General features: G+C 45.1%; 2 protein-coding genes across 3 annotated transcripts in view; one reads left to right on the top strand and one right to left on the bottom strand.

Annotated features, from left to right (window-relative positions):
* The window catches only part of LOC310760673 (uncharacterized protein), a 66,508-nt gene extending 42,480 nt beyond the window's left edge, over nucleotides 1-24,028 (top strand). Inside the window, exons 8-10 of one of the 2 annotated variants that reach the window (XM_083609586.1) lie at nucleotides 21,348-21,400; nucleotides 21,904-22,270; nucleotides 22,608-24,028. In XM_083609586.1, the coding sequence (XP_083465712.1) occupies nucleotides 21,348-21,400; nucleotides 21,904-22,270; nucleotides 22,608-23,074 (887 nt within the window). In that variant the 3' untranslated portion in view covers nucleotides 23,075-24,028. Of the gene's footprint in view, nucleotides 1-21,315 lie in introns of both variants that reach the window. The other variant, XM_083609585.1, reaches the window with a different exon arrangement.
* Nucleotides 1-24,609, bottom strand: part of LOC310760688 (uncharacterized protein) — a 278,926-nt gene that overhangs the window by 57,293 nt on the left and 197,024 nt on the right. The window lies entirely within an intron of this gene.

The following is a 24,609-nucleotide window of genomic DNA, read 5'->3' as shown; positions in this document are numbered from 1 at the left end:
GGGGGGAGTGGAGGTCCAGAGACGGGGAGCAACTGGGGCGGAGTGTGGAGCCTGTGCAACTGCCTCCCCCCCCCATGTGCTCCCTCCACCCTCCACTTTCCCTCCTGGCTGGACCAGAGCAGCTTCTCTTCCGGGGGCCACCCCCCTCTCCCCCCCCCCACACCCATAGATGGATTGGCATATTTATGGATCCATTTTAAAGCCAATTTTTTGGGCAGGCGCCTATGCGCCTGGTCCACCTCCACCACCTCTCTTGCTGGATACGGCCCTGATCCCTGGGTCATCCAGTCCCACCCCCAGCAATGCAGGAATCTCAGCTAAAGCATCCATGGCAGATGGCCGTCCGATCTCTGCTTAGAAACCTCCAAGGAAGGAGAGTCCACCGCCTCCCAAGGGAGACCTTCCCCCTGCCCAACTGCTCTTAGGTGTCCCTCAAGGCAGCGGGTCCTGAGTTCTAGCCCTGCATAAACAATCGCACTGGCTGCCAAGGAGGGAGCATGCGAGGTTCAAAATAAATAAATCCTATCCTCATCATAAATGAGTAATACTTTCTTATGCACGCTTATGCACGTAACAAAAGTATGCCATTCCCCTTTCCAGAAATGCTCAATTGCTAATTCAATGGACTGAAAATGGATGGTTGTTGTTATTATGTTTAGGGAAGCTTTTAATATTTGATGGACTATTGTATTTTAATATTTTGTTGGAAGCCGCCCAGAGTGGCTGGGGAACCCAGCCAGATGGCTGGGGTATAAATTATTATTATTATTATTATTATTATTATTAGTTGTTTTGTTGTTGTTGTTGTTGTTCTTTAGTAGTTTAGTTGTGTCCGACTCTTTGTGACCCCATGGACCAGAGCACGCCAGGCACTCCTGTCTTCCACTGCCTCCCGCAGTTTGGTCAGACTCATGGAGATCTAGGAGTCTTGGTTGACCACAAACTTGATATGAGCCTACAGTGTGACGCGGCAGCTAAAAAAGCCAATGCAATTCTGGGCTGCATCAATAGGAGTATAGCATCTAGATCAAGGGAAGTAATAGTGCCACTGTATTCTGCTCTGGTCAGACCTCACCTGGAGTACTGTGTCCAGTTCTGGGCACCACAGTTCAAGAAGGACACTGACAAACTGGAACGTGTCCAGAGGAGGGCAACCAAAATGGTCAAAGGCCTGGAAACGATGCCTTATGAGGAATGGCTAAGGGAGCTGGGCATGTTTAGCCTGGAGAAGAGGAAGTTAAGGGGTGATATGATAGCCATGTTCAAATATATAAAAGGATGTCACATAGAGGAGGGAGAAAGGTTGTTTTCTGCTGCTCCAGAGAAGCGGACACGGAGCAATGGATCCAAACTACAAGAAAGAAGATTCCACCTAAACATTAGGAAGAACTTCCTGACAGTAAGAGCTGTTCGACAGTGGAATTTGCTGCCAAGGAGTGTGGTGGAGTTTCCTTCTTTGGAGGTCTTTAAGCAGAGGCTTGACAACCATATGTCAGGAGTGCTCTGATGGTGTTTCCTGCTTGGCAGGGGGTTGGACTCGATGGCCCTTGTGGTCTCTTCCAACTCTATGATTCTATGATTTTATGTTTGTAGCTTCGAGAACACTGTCCCACCATCTCGTCCTCTGTCATCTCCTTCTCCTTGTGCCCTCCATCTTTCCCAACATCAGGGTCTTTTCCAGGGAGTCTTCTCTTCTCATGAGGTGGCCAAAGTATTGGAGCCTCAGCTTCAGGATCTGTCCTTCCAGTGAGCACTCAGGGCTGATTTCCTTCAGAATGGATGCGTTTGATCTTCTTGCAGTCCATGGGACTCTCAAGAGTCTCCTCCAGCATCCAAAAGCATCAGTTCTTCGGCGATCAGCCTTCTTTGTGGTCCAGCTCTCACTTCCATACATCACTACTGGGAAAACCATGGCTTAAACTATACGGACCTTTGTTGGCAAGGTGATGTCTCTGCTTTTTAAGACGCTGTCTAGGTTTGCCATCGCCTTTCTCCCAAGGAGCAGGCGTCTTTTAATTTCGTGGCTGCTGTCACGAAATTTATTATTATTATTATTAGGTAAACGCCACCAGAGTGGTGGCGGTTCTACCAATGAAAGGCCAGGGGTTTTGCCCGGGGACGGGGAAGGGTTGTCTTTTGGCTTGAAGCGTGAAGTTGAGTTCGGAGTTAACCACGCAGCTAACCAATTATTTTAGGAAGACTAGAAAGGTGGAAATATGCCCTAAAATGTGCTCCGACCATAATGCTGTAAAGACGGAATTGAAATTAACACCAACTGGTTCCTTCAGATGGAGGATGAATGACACATTGTTTAGGAACGAAGAAGTGACTAAGAAGGCCCAAAAAACTCTGAGAGACTATTTTGAGATAAATATGAATACCACTGTAGAAAAAAGAGTAATTTGGGACGCAAGTAAAGCGGTCATGAGAGGATTTTTGATACAACAGAATGCGATCCAAAAGAGAGTCCAAAATGAGAAAAAAGATAAGATCTTGGAGAAAATAAAGGAAGGAGAGAAGAAACTGAGAGCGAAGCCAAAATCGCAGGAGATTTTGAAAGAGATAAAGTTACATCAAGTACAATATATGAAAATGATAAATCAGGAAATAGAATGGAAAATGATGAGACAAAAGACATTTGAATCGGCAAACAAATGTGGAAAACTACTGGCTTGGCAAATGAAAAAAAGACAGAAACCTAACAAATTTGGAAGTAGAAGGGAAAAATATACAGAATCCAGTGGAGATTAGAAAGTGTTTTCAGAGGTATTTTAAACAACTATATACACAGGAAACTCAGAAACAAATGGATATTGATGGTTTTTTGAAAACAAATGGATTACAAAAAATCTCTCAAGAAAATAAGCTAATGTTGAATTACAAAATAACGGAGCAAGAGATAGAAGGGGCCATCCAGAATATGCAATTGGGTAAATCCCCAGGACCGGACGGTTTGACTTCAAGATACTACAGATCTTTGAAAGAATGGATAATACAGCCTTTAAAGGAAGTGTGTAATGGAATATTGGAAGGGAAAAAGGCACCAGAGTCGTGGAAGGAAGCTTATATTACACTTATACAGAAAACACAGTCTGAGAAGACACAGCTGAAGAATTACCGCCCCATATCTCTGCTTAATGTAGATTATAAAATTTTTGCAGATATTTTGGCTAAGAGACTAAAAAAGGTATTAGTAGAAGAAATTCATAAAGACCAAGCTGGTTTTCTCCCGGGCAGACACTTGTCTGACAATACGAGGAACATAATTAATATGCTAGAAAAGTTACAAGTGAATATTAATACTAAAGCAGTTTTGATATTTGTGGACGCGGAGAAAGCCTTTGACAATATTTCTTGGAGTTTTATGAAGAAAAACTTACAGGGGATGGGGGTTGGTCAAGGTTTTGAAAATGGTATAGGGGCAATTTATTCAGAACAAAAGGCTAAATTAATTGTGAACAATGTAGTGACGGAAGAATTCAAGATAGAGAAAGGAACACAACAAGGTTGCCCAATCTCTCCATTGCTTTTCATATCGGTCCTGGAGGTTCTTTTAAACATGATTAGAAGGTACCAAACAGTTAAAGGTATACAAGTTGGAGCTAAACAGTACAAACGGAAAGCATTTGCTGATGATTTGGTATTGACATTACAGGAGCCAGAATCTAGTACTAAAAGAGTACTGGAACTGATTCAAGAATTTGGACAAGTAGCGGGATTTAAGTTGAATAAGATGAAAACTAAAGTCTTAGAGAAAAATTTAACAGTGATGGAGAGAGAAAGGTTTCAGAAGGAGACAGGGCTAACACTGGTTAAGAAAGTGAAATACCTAGGGGTTAACATGACTGCCAAGGTATGCAACAACAGCAGCAAGAATACTTATTGCAAAGTATTGGAAGACACAAGAGCTACCCACCTTGGAAGAGTGGCAGATGAAGGTGATGGACTATATGGAATTGGCGGAAATGACTGGCATAATCCGAGACTTGGGAGAAGAGTTGGTGGAGGAAGACTGGAAGAAATTTAAAGACTACCTTCAGAAATATTGTAAAATTAATGAATGTTAAAATGATGTTTGGATTGGAAATAAGTGGTATTTAGCAACAAAAAGTTAATAAGAATATGCAAAAATGATTTGATAAATGGATGAAAATATAGAGTTATAATATGTTAAGATATAGAGTTAAGATAAATGAAAGAGGGTAAGGATTTGCTGATTTGATTATTTAAATGGGAATACAAAAAGGGGAGGTGTGAGGGAGTCAAGGAAACAAGTTAAATGAATTTAAAGTTACAAAAACGGATTTGCTTTTATTTATTTTTTGTATCTATTTGTCTTTTGAATTCTGTATTTTTATTTTTATTTTTTCCTTTTTATGTATCTTTTTGTATCCTTTTTTATTACACGACTTTTTGTTTTATTTTTGTAAACTTTTCTTTTTGTAAAACCTCAATAAATATCTTATAAAAAAAAAGCAACTGCAAAAAATAAAATAAAAAAAATAACATGACTGCCAAGAATGTGAATCTGTTTAAGGATAACTATGAAAAATGTTGGATGGAAGTGAAAAAGGATTTAGAAATATGGTCAAACCTGAAGCTATCATTGCTAGGCCGAATTGCTGCGATAAAGATGAATGTATTGCCAAGGATGTTGTTTTTGTTTCAAACATTGCAAATTTTGGATAAAATGGAGTGTTTCAAGAAGTGGTAGAGAGAAATCTCTAGATTTGTCTGGCAGGGCAAGAAACCTCGAATAAAATTTAAGATATTAACTGACGCTAAGGAAAGAGGTGAATTTGCCCTGCCAGACTTAAAACTTTATTATGAATCAGCCGCTTTTTGCTGGCTGAGAGAATGGATGCTTCTTGAGAACACTGATGTGTTGGATTTAGAAGGTTTTAACAACATTTTTGGGTGGCATGCATATTTGTGGTATGATAAGGTCAAAGCACACAAAGCGTTTAAAAACCATATTGTCAGAAAAGCACTGTTTAATGTTTGGATAAGATATAAGGATTTGCTTGAAAATAAAACCCCAAGGTGGCTGTCACCAATGGAAGCGAAGGCTCAGAAAAAGCTCAATATGGAGGCCAAATGGCCGAAATATTGGGAAATTTTGGAACAAGAGGGAGACAGATTAAAACTGCAGAGTTTTGAAAAATTAAAAAATAGAGTGTGAGATTAGCTTCACTATTATCAGATAATGGAGGCATATAATTTGGATAAAAAAATTGGCTTCCAGGTGGAAAAATCAAAATTGGAAACAGAACTGTTAGATTCCAAAACTAAGAATTTGTCAAGAATGTATAACTTGCTGTTGAAATGGAATACTCAGGATGAAACGGTGAAATCTGTTATGATTAAATGGGCACAAGATGTTGGACACAACATTATGATGGCTGACTGGGAACAGTTATGGACCACAGGTATGAAGTTCACGGCATGTAATGCCTTAAGAGAGAATATAATGAAAATGATATACAGGTGGTACATGACACCAGTCAAGCTTGCGAAAATTTATCATTTGCCCGATAATAAATGTTGGAAATGCAAAGAGACTGAAGGTACATTCTTTCACCTTTGGTGGACATGCCCAAGGATTAAGGCTTTCTGGGAGATGATCTATAACGAAATGAAAAAGGTATTTAAATATACCTTTCTGAAGAAACCAGAGGCCTTTCTCCTGGGCATGGTCGGCCAATTGGTGCCAAAGAAGGATAGAACTTTCTTTATGTATGCTACAACAGCAGCAAGAATACTTATTGCAAAGCATTGGAAGACACAAGATCTACCCACCCTGGAAAAATGGCAGATGAAGGTGATGGACTACATGGAACTGGCGGAAATGACTGGCAGAATCCGTGACCAGGGAGAAGAGTCGGTGGAGGAAGATTGGAAGAAATTCAAAGACTATTTACAGAAACATTGCAAGATTAATGAATGTTAGAATGATGTTGGAATGAATTTATGTGATTTTAGCAGAAATGCTACAAAGATTTAGGAAAAATAGACTGTTAATAGGTGAAAGGGAAAGTAAGGTTATATAAATTTCAAGATAAATTTACAGGACAAAAATTTGAAAAGAGGGAAAGGATTTGCTGAAATGGATAATTGACTTAGAATACAAAAAAAGGAGGTGTGAGGAGGTCAGGGAAATAAGTTAATGAAAGATAAGCAATGGGAAGATTTGCTGTATTTTTTATTGATTTTTCTTTTTTGCTTAATGGATTTCAATTCTCTGTTTTTTCTTTTTGATTTTTCTTTTTTTTCTTTTTTGTATTTTATCTTTTCTTGTTTAAAATGAGGTTTTTTTATTTTTCTTGTTGTACTTCTAAAAACTTTAATAAATATCTTATTAAAAAAAAATTATTTTAGGAAGGCAAGTCCAATACCAACTGCCCAAACTTTGGCGCGCAAAAAGCCCCAGAAGCCAACCGTAATTGCTAAATTGGAATTCACGGCACCTAGCACTTTAACTCAATTGATTTAAATTAACTTACTCTGGGTCACACCAGTTAAATTCACAACTTGACTGTAGGAAACCTTAGCCTTAAATTAACTCCCTTTGCATAAGAACCAATTAAAGTAAGGAATTGACCGCAGAAAAACCTAACCCTCAGCAACAAAAAATCAGTTAAATCCCTCCTGATCACAACTAAATTCCTAGCACTTTTGTAACTCCACAGAGAAAGAGCCCTTATAACACCCCCCTGAGCAGCCGTGTGGCAAGCAAGCACCCCCCCCCCACTGGGACAGCAGTTGAACCAAAAAATTGCGCTTGCCAGAACCTAATTAAATCAAATGCCGTATGCTGAAACTCCGCCCTTGTCCTTATGTTCTTATAATTAAAACGCAATGAGAAATTGAAGCCGATAAGCTAGGGGTGGAGTCTATTAGCCTCTCCCAAGATGGCGCCGATAATCCCCGTAGCCGAGGAACCACGTGGTTTACTCCATGTATCCTAGGCAACCGGGAGAGGGAATTCCCTCAATAACCGAAGAACACCCGTACGAGCCGCTTAATAAAAATTAAACCAGTTTACAAGAAAGGGGGACAGTCCCGCAGCCCGTTAAACAATTAACCCAATCGGGCCGCCCGAAACAAATCCTGCCCCCGAGCAGTGCTCCCCAATACGTTGCCACCTCAGACGGAGGGTGCTTAGCCGCCCAGGAAGCGGCAGGCAGGCGCCCGGGGAAGGTAAGGTGATGCCGAGGCAGTGGCGTAGCGTGGGGGGTGCAGGGGGGGCCGGCCGCACCGGGCGCAACACCTGGGGGTTAGGGTTAGGGGGCGCAAATCCACGGGTTGGGGGCGCAAATCCACGGGTTAGGGGGCGCAAATTACTTGCCTTGCCCCGGGTGCTGACAACCCACGCTACGCCACTGTGCCGAGATAAAGCACCTGGAGCGCCGTTTCCACGCCGATGTCGTTGCACGCTCTGAATACGCTTCCGCCAGCGGCAACAGGAAAGAAGCAGCGAAAACAACCCTAAAAATCAACACCCCCCAGCGATTTCAGCTCTGAACACGGAAAAAACAAATCTGGCAAGAGCCTGGTCGCCACGAGGCCAGGAGCCCGTTGGCTGGTGGCCGCGATCTGCTGGTCGGAGCCGAAAAAGAGAGCTCGCGGAGGCAAAAAGAGAGCTCGCTAGCGATCCGAAGGAGATCCAAATCAAAGTGACCCGAAGCAACCCAAGCCCAGCCAGAACCCTGTGCGTGATTTCAGCTCTTTCAAAGGCGTCCGGCAGCGGCTTCTTCGGCGAGGCAGCAGTGCGCGGACGGCCTGGTGGCCCGGTGGGCTCGGAGGGCTACGCACGGGTCGCGGCTGAAAAGATAGACCGACTAAGAAGCGAGCGGAGAAGCAGCGCGAAAAGCAAGGAGCGAATCCATCCCGTCAGCATCGTGAATCTGGCCTGCACGGCCATTTCAGTACCCGCCAAGTGTCCGAGGCTGAAAGCATCTTGCCGCCCGCTCAGTCAGTCCCTGTGAGGTAAACGCCACTGGCGTGATGGCGGCTCTACCAATTAAAGGCCAGGGGGTTTCACCCGGGGACAGGGCAGTGTTGTCTTTTGGCTTGAAGAGCGAAGTTCAGGTTGGTGGAGGAAGGCAGACTTGGGTCGATTCGGTTTCATTACGTAGACGTTTACTTTAAAGGTGGGAGAAGGAAGTACAGTCCTATTTCTGTGAGTGGCACAGGGATCTTTCCACTCATGTGGTTTACATGCTCTGAGAGATGGGATCTATTTTGTTATTTTAATTTTAAAAGGGTGGAGTGGAACCGGAGATTGACCATCTTGTTAGCCTGGGGCAGGGGGCAGCAACCTTTTTCAGCCGTGAGGCGGTCCACCGTCCCTCAGACCATGTGGGGGGCAAGACTATATTTTTTTGGGGGGGGATGAACAAATTCCTATACCCCACAAATAACCCATAGATGCATTTTAAATAAAAGGACACATTCTACTCATGTGAAAACACACTGATTCCTGAATCGTCTGTGGGCCAGACTGAGAAGACGATTGGGCTGCATCCGGCCCCCAACCCTTAGTTTGCCTACCCCTGACCTGGGGAGCCACATTCAGGTTGAAGGAGGCCAGGATTGGCCCTCAAGGCTTGGGCTGTCCCTCCTCCCCTGCCGTAGGACTTGGAATCCAGGAGAAAACTCTTGGAATAGCCTTTCCAGGTGCTCAGGGATGGACTCACCTGTCCCCATGTCCTTCCCTTTGCAGATGTGCTGCGGTTGCACATCCCTCCCCCAGGGGTGAGTATTGGAGAGAACCAGAGCAGGGACTCAGACCTGCCCTCTTGCCCCCCACTCTGCACTCTCGGATGTGGAGAAGCCCTCCCTTTGTGAGGAATTGACAGCCTGACTTTTGCCTTTCAGCTGCTGGAGGAAGATCAGCTGTACCTGCCGGAGGTGATCCTGGTTGCCAGATAGGTCAGCTCAGGGAGCTCTGAACCCTGAAGTGCTCCAAGCAGGAGACGACCAAAGCCATCCTGATGAGTGATGGGGAAGTGGGGGAGGGAGGGGCTTTGGGGAAGGGGTTGTCCGTCTGCCGGAGAGGAGGTCCCTACTGGCCCAGGTTCACGTATCCTGTTTGAAAGGGGAATCATCTGAGGGACTTCCTGTGAACATCTGGGTCAGGAATGCTGTTCCTGGAATGGACAAACACACAAGACGTAACCGGCTGTGCATTCACATAAACAATACTCTTCTATATATTCTTATTGTCGCAGGAAACACCCCCCCCCAATCATTCAGTTTGTACAAACTTCACACACACACACACACACACTCACACACTACATACGCTACGCTTCTGTTATAAATTCATAGAAAATCAACCATACAAAGTTTGGGCAGTTGGTATTGGACTTGCCTTCCTAAAATAACTGGTTAGCTGCGTGCTTAACTCCGAACTCAACTTCACGCTTCAAGCCAAAAGACAACCCTTCCCCGTCCCCGGGCAAAACCCCTGGCCTTTCATTGGTAGAACCGCCACCACACTGGGGGCGTTTACCTAATAATAATAATAATAAATTTCGTGACAGCAGTCACGAAATTAAAAGACGCCTGCTCCTTGGGAGAAAGGCGATGGCAAACCTAGACAGCGTCTTAAAAAGCAGAGACATCACCTTGCCAACAAAGGTCCGTATAGTTTAAGCCATGGTTTTCCCAGTAGTGATGTATGGAAGTGAGAGCTGGACCATAGAGAAGGCTGATCGCCGAAGAACTGATGCTTTTGAATTATGGTGCTGGAGGAGACTCTTGAGAGTCCCATGGACTGCAAGAAGATCAAACGCATCCATTCTGAAGGAAATCAGCCCTGAGTGCTCACTGGAAGGACAGATCCTGAAGCTGAGGCTCCAATACTTTGGCCACCTCATGAGAAGAGAAGACTCCCTGGAAAAGACCCTGATGTTGGGAAAGATGGAGGGCACAAGAAGAAGGGGACGACAGAGGACGAGATGGTTGGACAGTGTTCTCGAAGCTACAAACATAGAATCATAGAGTTGGAAGAGACTACAAGGGCCATCGAGTCCAACCCCCTGCCAAGCAGGAAACACCATCAGAGCACTCCTGACATATGGTTGTCAAGCCTCTGCTTAAAGACCTCCAAAGAAGAAGACTCCACCACACTCCTTGGCAGCAAATTCCACTGTCGAACAGCTCTTACTGTCAGGAAGTTCTTCCTAATGTTTAGGTGGAATCTTCTTTCTTGTAGTTTGGATCCATTGCTCCGAGTCTGCTTCTCTGGAGGAGCAGAAAACAACCTTTCTCCCTCCTCTATGTGACATCCTTTTATATATTTGAACATGGCTATCATATCACCCCTTAACTTCCTCTTCTCCAGGCTAAACATGCCCAGCTCCCTTAGCCGTTCCTCATAAGGCATCGTTTCCAGGCCTTTGACCATTTTGGTTGCCCTCCTCTGGACACGTTCCAGTTTGTCAGTGTCCTTCTTGAACTGTGGTGCCCAGAACTGGACACAGTACTCCAGGTGAGGTCTGACCAGAGCAGAATACAGTGGCACTATTACTTCCCTTGATCTAGATGCTATATTCCTATTGATGCAGCCCAGAATTGCATTGGCTTTTTTAGCTGCCGCGTCACACTGTTGGCTCATGTCAAGTTTGTGGACAACCAAGACTCCTAGATCTCCATGAGTCTGAGCAAACTGCGGGAGGCAGTGGAAGACAGGAGTGCCTGGCGTGCTCTGGTCCATGGGGTCACAAAGAGTCGGACACAACTAAACTACTAAAGAACAACAACAACAACAACAACAAATAATAATAATAATAATAATTTATTTGTACCCCGCCCATCTGGCTGGGTTTCCCCAGCCACTCTAAGCGGCTTCCACAGCAACCAACATTAAAAACCTCCCTTAACAGGGCTGCCTTAAGATGTCTTCTGAATGTCAGGTAGTTGTTTATCGCTTTGACATCTGATGGGAAGGCGTTCCACAGGGCGGGGGCCACTACCGAGAAGGCCCTCTGCCTGGTTCCCTGTAGCTTTGCTTCTCGCAATGAGGGAACCGCCTAAAGACCCTTGGAGCTGGACCTCAGTGTCCGGGCAGAACAATGGGGGTGGAGACGCTCTTTTGGGTATGCTGGGCCAAGGCTGTTTAGGGCTTTAAAGGTCAACACCAACACTTTGAATTGTGCTCAGAAACGTAGTGGGAGGCAATGTAGGTCTTTCAAGACCGGTGTTATATCTCAGCACGGCGCAGGGACTGACTGAGCGGGTGGCAAGATGTTTTCAGCCTCGAACACTTGGCGGGTTCTGAAATGGTCATGCAGGCCAGATTCACGACCCTGGAGGGCTGGATTCGGCCCGCGGGACATAGTTTGAGGACCCCTGGTCTACACTGACTGGCAGCAGCTCCCCAGAGTTTCAGGCAGGGATTTTGTCCAGCCCTGGCAGGAGATGTCAGGGGTTGACCCTGGGACATTCTGCATGCCAAGCAGATGCTCTAGGGCTCCCCATATTTCCCTGCACTTACAACGTTATACTATTAGCAACCGTGGAGATTCCACCTGCCTCTTTTGAAAGGAGAACACTCACCTGATCAATAATAATAATAATAATTTATACCCCAACCATCTGGCTGGGTTCCCCAGCCACTCTGGGCGGCTTCCAACAAAATATTAAAATACAATAGTCCATCAAATAGTAAAAGCTTCCCTAAACCTAATAACAACAACCATCCATTTTCAGTCCATTGAATTAACAATTGAGCATTTCTGGAAAGGGAAATGGCATACTTTTGTTGCGTGCATAAGCGTGCATAAGAAAGTATTACTCATTTATGATGAGAATAGGATTTATTTATGTTGAACTTTGCTTGGTTCCTCCTTGGCAGCCAGTGCGATTGTTTATGCAGGGCTAGAACTCAGGACCCGCTGCCTTGAGGGACATCTAAGAGCAGTTGGGCAGGGGAAGGTCTCCCTTGCGAGGTGGTGGACTCTCCTTCCCTGGAGGTTTCTAAGCAGAGATCGGACGGCCATCTGCCATGGATGCTTCAGCTGAGATTCCTGCATTGCTGGGGGTGGGACTGGATGACCCAGGGATCAGGGCCGTATCCAGCAAGAGAGGTGGTGGAGGTGGACCAGGCGCATAGGCGCCTGCCCAAAAAATTGGCTTTAAAACGGATCCATAAATATGCCAATCCATCTATGGGTGTGGGGGGGGGGGAGAGGGGGGTGGCCCCCGGAAGAGAAGCTGCTCTGGTCCAGCCAGGAGGGAAAGTGGAGGGTGGAGGGAGCACATGGGGGGGGGGAGGCAGTTGCACAGGCTCCACACTCCGCCCCAGTTGCTCCCCGTCTCTGGACCTCCACTCCCCCCCCCCCTTTCTGCGCTCCAGAAATTCAAGCCGAATTGAGAGACCCTTCGCGAGCCGGGATCTGTTCAGGGGCGCAGCGTGTCGGTCAGGTTGTGCAAAGGGAGGAAGGTCTGAGCTGGGGGGACTCGGCACTGCAAGGGTTAAAGGGAACCGAGCTGCCTTCCTAGAGAGGACAGGAAGCGGGGGGGGGGCAGGTCCTCCCGAGCCAAGGCCCCTCCCTCCCCAGTCCTTTCCTGCTTTGGTGTCTCTCCTGGGATCTGGTGAGTCTCCTCTCTGGGATCTGGTGGGGGTCCCAGGGCTGCAGCAGGGGAGGAGGCCAGGGGGGCCTGATCTGCTCCTGCAGGGGGGGGACCCCAAGTCAGGGAGGAGAGGGTCCTGCCAGGGAGGGGCCAGGTCTGCAACGCTCTCCTTCCTGCAGATCAGAGGATCCCAAACTCATTTGGCCTTCCGCCCCCCCCCCTCAGAACAAACGACTCCCCCGAAATCTCCCTTCTTCAAACAAAGGAGTCCCTGGGACTTTAACTCTGTGTGACGTCGCTCAGCGTCATCGCACAACAGAGGAAACATCTGCAAATGGTTTTCCAAAGCTGGACGAGGAGGTGGACTAGCCCCCCCCCCAAAAAAAAACCACGGGGAGGGAGGAAGAAAAGGTGGGAGAGAAAGGAGAGGAGTAAAGAGAGGGATCCCAGCCCAGAGTCTGGCTGCTGCATTGGGGACCAGTTTCCCAGTCGTCTCCAAGGGCAGCTCCCCACGGAGGCCACTGCAGCAATCCCCTCGCACCCAGAGCATGGCATCTCAGGACCACATCCTCTCTGCCCCAAAGGGATTGTTGATGGCAAAGCAGCCGGAAATGGGCGCTGCTACTCCCTGAGCCTCCAGGGACCTGGGCATCCATGGCTGTGGGGGGGTTAAGCTCTCTAATAAAATAATAATAATAAATTAGCTGCCTAAATTTCAAGGGAGATGTATTTGGCTCTGCCCACTTGGCCCTCACAGCAAAGAAAAAGAGACCCCACCCCAGGGGTCTGCCTGGAGAGCGGCAGAGAGTCCAAGTGCAAGAAAAGGAGACAGAAGCAGGGCAGTGGGGATGGGGGGAGAGCAACTCCTGAGGACCCCTGGATGAAGACCCCCACTAGAGCCAAGCATCCATTTTTCAAAAGATACAAATGACTCCCTTGTCAGTCAGTTCTGACTTCATGCATTGACTGGAAGGCAGGAGCAACCAGGCTGATTCACCTCACAGAAATCCCTTCAGTTGCTTCCACATTTTGCATTGCAATCTTCCTTCTAGGAGGGCTAGAGGCTGCTTTCCCCTTCTCCTCTTTTTAAAGAAGATATCTCATGGTTTGGGCTGTGGTGCCATCCAGCCCTGGTACCTGGCAAGACACATCCATGCTTCCTTACAGATTCTGTTGTTTCTTCTGACCTACAAATTCTGTAACAGAACAATGTATTTGCTTTGTAGGATTTGCTAGAGCTTCTCATTCAGACAGACAGAACTTGGCAGAAGACCAAAAGGTTCCTTCCGATCTCTCAGAGGCTTCCTGAGAGCACAGATGGATGAGCAAGACTCAGCTGGCCCTGAATCAGGAAGAGGCCATGCCATCCAAACTGGGAGCAGTGGGGGATTCTGGGAAAACTCTGTGCAGAAGATCCATGGTGAGGTGGACACCCTCTGCTCAGAGGTGCAGAGCCAGCAGGTGAGGCAGTTCTGCTGCCAGGAGGCCAAAGGACCCCGAGAGGTTTGCAGCCGACTCTACCACTTTTGCCACCAGTGGCTGAAGCCAGAAAGGCACACGAAAGCTGAGATGCTGGACCTGGTGATCTTGGAGCAGTTCCTGGCTGTCCTTCCACCGGAGATGGAGAGCTGGGTGAGGGAATGCGGAGCAGAGACCAGTTCCCAGGCGGTGGCCCTGGCCGAAGGTTTCCTCCTGAGTCAGGCAGAGGAGAGAAAGCAGGTGAGAGAGACTTTCCTCTGGATACTCCCAAGGGGCTCCAAACAGGACAGAGAACATCCCATAATGATCTGCTGATGGCCCATCCTTTTCCTGGGGAGGCATCCATGGAATAAGATTTCACACCCTTACAGTTTTCTCGCCATTCATTCTCTGTTTTGAATCCTTGTTTCTTTTTCAGGGAAAGGATCATTTTGTAGAAATGGACCTGGATTCCTGTGAGGCAGAGAGGCCTCCGTTGGACACCAGAGAGAGGCCACTGGGTAAGGAGGAAGGTGGGTTTTCTCCGTTTGGTCTTGTTCTGTTGGTTTTCCAACTCATCTGAGGGTTCTTTTCATCTTGTTTTGGGGAGAACAGTTGGGAACAAGCGTGCAGAGGACAACTAACATATGAAATGGGCACAAACGTCCAAATGCTCTCAGCAGGTGTGGCTACCTTTGAAGGTGACCCGGAAACTGCAATGAATCCAGAATGCGGCAGCTAGACTGGTGACTGGGAGCGGCTGACAAGATCACATAACACCGGTTCTGAGAGATCTGCATTGACTCCCAGTATGTTTCTGAGCACAATTCAAAGTGTTGGTGCTGACCTATAAAGCCCTAAATGGCCTCGGTCCAGTATATCTGAAGGACGTCTCCACCCCCATCGTTCTGCCCGGACACTGAGGTCCAGCCGCTGAGGCACTTCTGGCAGTTCCCTCATTGCGAGAAGTGAGGGTACAGGGAACCAGACAGAGGGCCTTCTCGGTAGTGGCGCCCGCCCTGTGGAACACCCTCCCTTCAGATGTGAAGGAAATAAGCAGCTATCTTCTCTTTAAAATACATCTGAAGGCAGCCCTGTTCAGGGAAGTTTTTAATATTTAACACTGTACTGCTTTTAACACTTGATTGGAAGCCGCCCAGAGTGATTGGGGAGACTCAGCCAGATTGGCGGGGTATAAATTATTATTACTATTATTATTATTACTATTACTATTATTATTCTGAAAGGCCCATCTGAAGTTAGAGATGCCCTATTTCACCTGTGAGAGAAGCAGGCACTCCTGGCATCCTGCTTACCTTTTTTTCTTTTGCAGGAGACAGAATGATGCCGGCAAAACCTCCTGGTCCATCTTTTCATGGGAGCAGAAGGGAAGCAGCAGCTGTGGAACCAGATCAGGTCAGGGGAAGCTGCCTTGTGGGGACAGAGGCCGAGGGATGGAGCAATGGAGGAGCAAAGGCAGGCTGCACAATGGTGCACTATTTGATCCCTTGCCAGAAACCCCAGAGAGGAGGGGCTTGGAAAGCTGTCGGGAGTCGGGGGCCTTTACTCTCAGCAGCGGCTTTTGTGGAAGAAGAGGCTCAGGGAATGAGCTGCTGTTCTCATTAGGCCTGAAACTCAGCCAAGTCTGTGAATATCGTGTTCTTGCTGATAAAGAGTTAATTGCAGCTGTGAACTGTGGGATTTCCTGCCCAGATAACTCATACCAGTCTTCTGAATGTTGCCAGCAGGATTCATTTGTAGTTACTGCTTTATTTCTACATTGACCATGGACTGCTAAAATAGGCTTCTAAGCTTTGGAGAAACCATAACCAGCAGTGGCCAGGATTCCCCTAGCCAGCCCCATCAGCAGCACAAAGAGAACTGCCCTCCACTCCTCCCCTTGACTTTCCCTCCCCAGAACAGTGCATGGGGAGAGTAGAGGGGGCAATAAAATAAATGCCTAATAAAAGAATTCCTTTGTTAAAAGAAGCTCCCATTATTAAAGTGGGAAGTAAAAGAATCACTTAAAAAAACCACAGCAATTAAGAAGAAGGAAACAACAGAGGATTGTGTAGCAGATCATATTTCTGCTGTCTCAGAGGAGTACATTTCCCTTTTTCTTTTAGGGTCCAGTGTGCTTTGAAGATGTCGCTGTTCGTTTCACGGACGAGGAGTGGGCATTGCTGGATCCTGACCAGAGAGCTCTGCATAAGGATGTCATGGAGGAGAATCGTGGGATCGTGGCCTCTCTTGGTAAGGCTCCCTGTGGGATCGTCCTATCTGCCTGGAAATTCAAAAAATATGTCTATAGACCAACCTCACATATTTTCACAGAGCTCAACAGAGCCCCCTATAACACCTGGGAACCTAACACCCCCACAATAAACAATAAATTACAGTTTTCTCTTTGAACAATCTTCCTCAGATTATTCCTTTTTCTACCACGATTGGGCTGGTCTCAACTGCCCAGGCCATCTTCAATGTCAGCTTCAGAATTGTTAGGAAAGATAAGTAGCTTCAGGTTTTCTGTTTTTGTTTTTGCTCCTGTCAGTCTTGGGTTGACCAAAGAGACGACTGACATTGGAGATGGAGGGGATGCCATGACTGGGCCAAACAAAATCCATGCCAGAGAAGAGCTAGACTTATTGAATTTCAAGTAGAAGTAGCAGTGGTGATGATGATGATGATGGTGGTGGTGGTGATGATGATGATGATGATACAGTGGTATCTCGGTTTACAAACTTTCCAGAACAGGACTGTTCTTAAATCAAGGTACCACTGTAGTAATAATAATAATTTTTGTTTATACCCTGCGCATCTGGAAACCTTTTGTGAAAAGTGTATTTCTGAGGTTTGATGGCTCATAACACCACTTTTGTGTGGAGTAATACCATAAAATTATATAGCAATGGAAAGATAATTTAATGAAGAATGTAATGCAATGAATTTTATGAAGGAGTATTTATTAGAACAGCAGTCATAAAGAAAAAATGTGAAACCATTGGTAACCTTTAGCTTTAATTACGGCCTTACAATGCCTTCCCATGAAGTGAACCAAGTTTTTAGTTCTGCAGCTGTAATAATGGGAAACCAAGACTGAATAATGTTAATTGGGCTTTATTGCTGGGTTGCTTCTGACTAACAAGTTTCTTTAGTCGGCTCCAAAGATTTCTGATTGGGTTAAAGTGTGGGCTATTCAGTATGGACTAAAGTGTGGGCTATTCAGGATGCCATCAATATGCTGACGACACCCAACTCTATCTGTTGATGGATGGCCATCCTGACTCGGCCCCAGACACACTGACCAGATGTTTGGAAGCTGTGGCTGGATGGGTACGTGGGAGCTGGTTGAAGCTAAATCCTTCGAAGACAGAGGTCCTGTGGCTGGGACGGGACGATATGGGATTGGGGGGGCAACTCCCATCTCTTGCGGGGGCGCAATTAGTGCCAGCACCGTCTGTTAAGAGTTTGGGTGTAATCTTCGACACCTCCCTTTCCATGGAGGAGCAGATTGCAGCTATAACAAAGGCGGCATTTTTCCATCTTTGCCAAGCTAAGCAGTTGGCTCCTTACCTCTCTCGCCCTGACCTAGCCACTGTGATCCACGCGACGGTCACCTCCAGACTGGATTATTGTAACTCACTCTATGTGGGGCTGCCCTTGCGACTGACCCAGAAACTCCAGCGGGTGCAGAATGCTGCGGCGAGACTCCTTACGGGGTCCTCGCTGCGAGATCACATTCACCTGGTGCTATACCAGCTGCACTGGCTCCCGGTGGAGTACAGGATCAGGTTTAAGGTGCTGGTTTTAACCTTTAAAGCCCTATACGGCCTAGGACCCTCGTACCTACGGGACCGCCTCTCCTGGTATGTCCCACAGAGAAACTTACGGTCTTCAAATAAAAACATCTTGAAGGTCCCAGGCCACAGAGAGGTTAGGCTGGCTTCAACTAGAGCCAGGGCTTTTTCGGCTGTGGCTTCGATCTGGTGGAAGAGACTAGGTCACAAGAGACTAGGGCCCTGCAGGACTGACATCTTTCCGCAGGGCCTCCAAGACAGAGCTGTTCCACCAGGCCTTTGGCCAGGGCACAGCCTGACTCCCTCCTTCGGCAATCTTCACGGAGCTCTGGCCCAATGGTTGCCATTGGTTTGATTTGAATTAATTTTATAATGAATGATTTTAGAGTGTTGTGTTGTACTGTTGTACTGTTTTATTGTTGTTAGCTGCCCTGAGCTCGGCTTCAGCTGGGGAGGGCGGGATATAAATAAAATTTATTATTATTATTATTATTATTATTATTCCCAGGCCATTCCAGCAGTGAAATATCATTATCTTGAATGTACCTTTTGCACACAGCAGCAACATGACATAGAGCTGAATCCTGCTGAAAATATATAAATGCTTCGGTATCTGGGAAAAGATCACCTGCGGAACACTTCAGTTTGGGCTCACGTATTTCGTTTATGCATTTTCCCGCATTTATATTCCCATTAATGACGCAAATTCTGCCCACACCTTTTGCTGCCATACAACCCCAGATCATCACACTGTCTGGGTGTTTCACAGTCGGTGTAATGCAAGTAGGATGTAAATCTTCTCTGATTCTTCTCCTCTTCTCCGATTAAAGAAACTTGCGTATTCCATGCCATCACTACCAAGCAAGGTAGTGTCCTTTTTTAAAAAAAATAAAGTTTTTTATTTATACAACAAGAGAAAAAAAACACAAATACCAAATTACACACAAATTACAAAAATAACCATAGACACATAATTTTCTTAGCAAACAATAAAACATCTATTGGTCTTAACACTAAAGACCCAACCTCCCGTCTATTCCATATTTCAAATTCATATTATTTATTGCCAATACACACTTTCATCATAATTAAACTTACTCTTAATAAATCTAATTTCTTATATCTACCTTGGAACTATTACTGAAGTTCCTCGAATGCTGCGACAGAATTTAAACTACTATATTTATTTTTCAGATATTCTTTGAAAACCTCCCATTTTGAAACAAATTCCTGTTTTGATTTATTCTTTATTTTTTCTGATAAACCATCTAATTCGGCATATTCTGTCAGCTTTTGGATCCAATCTTGTATAGAGGGGATTTCATTACTCTTCCATTTTGCTGCGATCAAAACTCTTGCTGCCGCCGTCACATATAAAAAGATACCCTTCCTCTTTTGTGGAATATCCAAATCTGTTATTCCCAGGAGGTAGGCCTCTGGTTTTTTATTGAAAGAGATCTTTAGCATTTTTTGCAGTTCTGCATGTATACTCTCCCAGAATACCTGTATTTTCCTACATATCCACCACATATGGTAGAATGTTCCTGAGTCTCTGCATCTCCAACAATTACTTAACACATTTTTATACATTTTTGAAAGTTTCCATGGTGTTAGATACCATCGATGTTGCATTTTTTGAAAGTTCTCTCTAATCGTGTAACAGTTTGTGAATTTCCAATTGATCTTCCATAAATTTTCCCATTGGGCCATGGTTATTGAATGGCCAAAATCCTGGGACCACCTCACCATTGCCACTGTTACCTCCTCCTCCTTGACTGTCCAGTCAAGGAGGAGTCGATAAGTTTTGGAAAGAGTTTTTCTTTTAGAATTTACAAGATCAGATTCGAATCGGGACATTTCTGTTGAGAACCCCTTTTGTTTGTCAGATTTAAATTTTTCAAATAACTGATGGTATTGGAACCAGTCTGAAATGTGTTCTCTTATTTCCTCAAAGTTTTTAAATTTTATTTGGTTATCTTCATTTTTTAGAAATATTTTATATGTTGGCCAGCTTTCCTGAGTATTTTTCCGTTTTACTGCTATGGCTTCTATTGGAGAAGTCTACCACGGGACTTTAGGCTCCATCAGGTCTTTATATTTTTCCCATACAGCAAAGAGTGACTTTCTTATTATATGGTTGGTAAAATTTTTATGAATTTTCGCTTTTCCATATATCAGGTAGGCGTGCCATCCCCAACGATTGTCAAAACCTTCCAGGTCCAGGAGATCCGGATCCTGCAACGTGCACCAATCCTTTTAGCCAGGTGAAACAGGCTGCCTCGTAGTAAAGTTTTAGGTCGGGTAGGGAAAAGCCTCCTCTCTCTTTTATGTCTATTAAGATCAGGTGTTTAATCCTAGGTTTCTTCCCTTCCCACAGGAATTTGGAAATTTCTCTTTGCCATATCTTGAGACAACCTGTCAAGTAAGGTAGTGTCCCATTGTCCCGCTGTCCAGTTAACATGGGTTTAATCTTTTCAACCTTTGCTTGAGAGATAACAATGGCTTTTTCCTTAGAATTCTAACATTTAGATCAGTCCTTGCACTCAACTTCCCATTACATTGTGCCATGTCATCTTGTATACACCCAGATGATTTTCTTCTGTCATGTAGGGACAGTCTCTTCACTCGTCCATCGTCACTTGCCTTTGTACACATACCCTGCCTTATCAAGTCTGATTTTGTAGTGACTGAGTCTCCTTATACCTCTTCAAAAATATAGAAAGGCCAACTTTGGTTAAGTTTTCCCCAATCTCTCTTCTAATTTTTCCATAACTGTAGCCTTCTTCACTTAACTGTAGCCTTACTCACTTTCTGGAGACCAGTCAACTCTTTGTGCCATTTCTATAATTTTATTATGTTTTACACCCTCACTAAATGTAAGAACACACAAAACCAACTAACTTGATAGCAGTCACATAACACACTGACAAAAGTCAACCTAAGCAAGTTGTGCTTTCTTTTTCTGGTTATTTGGCTATAATTTTGATAGAATACGGGTAATTGAACAAACTTTGTTGGATTGCAATCTCGATTGCATTCTTGATCGAATTATCTTTCCACTGATATATAATTTTATGACATTACTCCAAATGATGTGGTGTTATGAGCCAGCAAACCTCTGAAATACACTTTTTTCCAAAAGTCTTCCACAATTTTGACCACTACTTTATATCAAACAAAGCAACATTCAACAACTCATCAGAATCTCATAATAAATATGTTGGTTAATGACAAAAAATACAGGTAATGAACACACACCCAACTCCCTTCAGTTCTTTTCCATTTGTTCCTGAGGCTCTAATCCCTTTTTGTCTCCATTGCAGATTATGATGAATTGGAAATTGAGAGCAAAGGTGACAACGAAAAATTCCCCAGAGAGGAGAAGCCACACAAAAATTTGGAGTGTGGAGAAAGCTGCAGTCAGAGCTCCCATTCCACTTCCCATCAACAAAATCTCATTGAAAAGAAACTCTATCAGTGCAAGGAATGTGGAAAGAGCTTCACTCATAGCTCCTCTCTCACTTATCATCAAAGAATTCATACAGGGGAAAAACCCTATCAGTGTGTGGAATGTGGAAAGAGCTACAGGAAGAGCTCCTCTCTCACATCCCATCAAAGAATTCATACAGGAGAGAAACCCTATCAGTGCCTGAAATGTGGAAAGAGCTTCAATACGAGCTCCTATCTCAGTTCCCATCGAAGAATTCATAGAGGGGAGAAACCCTATCAGTGTGTGGAATGTGGAAAGAGCTTAAGTTACAGCCACAGTCTCACTTCCCATCAAAGAATTCATACAGGGGAAAAACCCTATCAGTGTGTGGAATGTGGAAAGAGCTTCAGGAAGAGCTCCCATCTCACCTCCCATCAAAGAATTCATACAGGGGAGAAACCCTATCAGTGTGTGGAATGTGGAAAGAGCTTCACTCACAGCCACAGTCTCACTTCCCATCAAATAATTCATACAGGGGAGAAGCCCTATCAGTGCATGGAATGTGGAAAGAGCTTCAGTCAGAGCTCCGATCTCACTAAGCATCACAGAATTCATACAGGGGAGAAGCCCTATCAGTGTGTGGAATGTGGAAAAAGCTTCAATAGTAACTCCAATCTCACTTCCCATCAGAGACTTCATATAGGGGAGAAACCCTATCAGTGCATGGAATGTGGAAAGAGCTTCAGTCAGAGCTCCCATCTCACTTCCCATCAAAGAATTCATACAGGGGAGAAACCATATCAGTGTGTGGAATGTGGAAAGAGCTTCACTGAAAGCTCCTCTCTCACTTCCCATCACAGAATTCATACAGGGGAGAAGCCCTATCAGTGTGTGGAATGTGGAAAGAGCTTCAGTCAGAGATCCCATCTCACTTCCCATCACAGAATTCATACAGGGGAGAAACCGTATCAGTGTGTGGAATGTGGAAAGAGCTTCAGTCATAGTGCCCATCTCACTTCCCATCAAAGAATTCACACATGGGAAAAACCCTATCAGTGCGTAGAATGTGGAAAGCGCTTCAGTCAGAGCTCCGATCTCACTAAGCATCAAAGAATTCATACAAGGGAGAAACCCTATCAGTGTGTGGAATGTGGAAAGAGCTTCAATCAGAGCTCCCATCTCACTTCCCATTACAGAATTCATACAGGGGAGAAGCCCTATCAGTGTGTGGAATGTGGAAAGAGCTTCACATGTAGCTCCTCTCTCACTTCCCATCAAAGAATTCATACAGGGGAGAAGCCCTATCAGTGCGTGGAATGTGGAAAGAGCTTCACTGATAGCTCCAATCTCACTTCCCATCACAGAATTCATACAGGGGAGAAGCCCTATCAGTGTGTGGAATGTGGAAAGAGCTTCACATGTAGCTCCTCTCTCACTTCCCATCAAAGAATTCATACAGGGGAGAAGCCCTATCAGTGTGTGGAATGTGGAAAGAGCTTCACTCATAGCTCCCATCTCACTTCCCATCACAGAATTCATACAGGGGAGAAGCCCTATCAGTGAATGGAATGTGAAAAGAGCTTCACTGTTAGCTCTAAACTCACTTCCCACCAAGGAATCCATACATAGGTTGGAAAAACCATTATACAGCTTCAGGAGCCAGGCAAATCCGCACCTTTTTAACCAGGCCTTTTTCTTATTGACATCTAATGCTATTTTAACATGTGATGTTTTGTGTTTTTATGTTGTGTTTTTATGTTCTAAGCATTCCGAGACATGTGGGTGTAGGGAATACAGCCACTCTTAAATTCCTAGGGGTCTTTGCCCCCCCCCATAAAATATTTGAGGAGGCCACCCTCCAGGTTTTCTTTGTGTTTTTTTCAAATGCAACATTTTATTCTTCTGCTACTTGCCATACAATTTCACTTTCAATTTGCCCTTTTAAGAATTTTTTAAAAACCGCACAAAGGTCATGAGGAAAACAAAATACAAGAAAATACAAACGTGGACAGGTCCCATCTTTGCAGGCCAAACGCAAAAGTTGCTTTGAAGGAGGCTTTCCCACACTTGGGTCCCCAGCAGCTCCCGGACTACAGTTCCCATCATCCCTCCCCATTGCTCCTTCCAGCTAGGGATGATGGGAGTTGTAGTCCAAAAACAGCTGGAGACCCAAGTTTCCTTTAAAGGGAAAGTAGGCTGGCCCTGTGACACCCTCTGCTGGCCAAAAGCACTGCCCCAGAATCTGAACCACCCCCAGTACTCCCAATTGGAATTAATAGAGCGCAAAACTGAAGTTTGATTGGCACTTCTACCTCTCGGGAGCTTCTAGGTGCTCTCTGCGCCACCTAGAGTACCCACAGAATTGTGGCTTCTACTGGCAACACACACAGGAGAACAAATGAAAGACAAACACAGTGAGCAAGAAAAAACCTGGAAAGGGCCATACCAAGTGGACATCCGGTGTGAAGAGGTCACTTTCCCCACTGCTGAACAATGCCACAGGTAGAGGAGATGGAATGCTAGAAGTGTTCTCCGGGGCAAGGGGAGCTGCTGAGAAATTGAACTACGGGTGCAAAATATTACTTTTTTAAAAAGTCGCTGCCATTATAGACATTGCCATTCAAAGTGTGCATGCATCATGTGATTGATAGTGCAAGGCGGGACTTACCTGGCCCCCCACCAATATTTTATTCAAGTCGGCACCACTGGGTCGGGTGGTTTACAGATTAAATAAATACATAAATCACCTCCCTTTGCAAATATTCCAGCTTGTCTATATCCTCATTTATTCTTCTTTAAAATATATTTGCCCATCATCTGAAGATTTTACATTATAAGCATACAGGATGAAAGCATGGCTTTCTCAAAAACAAGACAAGCCAGAGAAATCTCTTCTTTTCTTTTTTTGGATGGAGTTACAAACTTTGTTGATCAGGGGCCTGCTGTGGAAATAGTGCATCTCGATTTCAGCAAGGCTTTTGACAGAGTCCTCTGTGATATTTATGTGAGGAAGCTGGTAAAATGTGGGCTGAATGAGGTATATGTCTTAGGACATCAAACTGGGAAAGAGGATTTTAAACTGACTGAAGAGGTTTTATGCCCTTCGGAATTTGGTCTCTTAAATCTACCCCTTCGCCTTCAAAATGAGACTGAATAAGGTAACTGTTAGGTGGATTTGACTGACCGAACCCAAAGAGAACTCCTTCATGGTTCCTCCTCATCCTGGGGAAAAGTGACCAGAGGGGAGCTGCAGGGTCTTGATAAATGACATGGATGAAGGAACTGAGGGGATGCTCATCACATTTGCAGATGACACCAAACGGATCATAATGGCATCCTCTC

The sequence above is a fragment of the Podarcis filfolensis genome (genome assembly GCF_964270895.1).
Source record: "Podarcis filfolensis genome assembly, chromosome: 4".
NCBI classification, from domain to species: domain Eukaryota; kingdom Metazoa; phylum Chordata; class Lepidosauria; order Squamata; family Lacertidae; genus Podarcis; species Podarcis filfolensis.
Note: the sequence above shows the minus strand (reverse complement) of the source record. Positions and strands in the feature narration are given on the sequence as shown.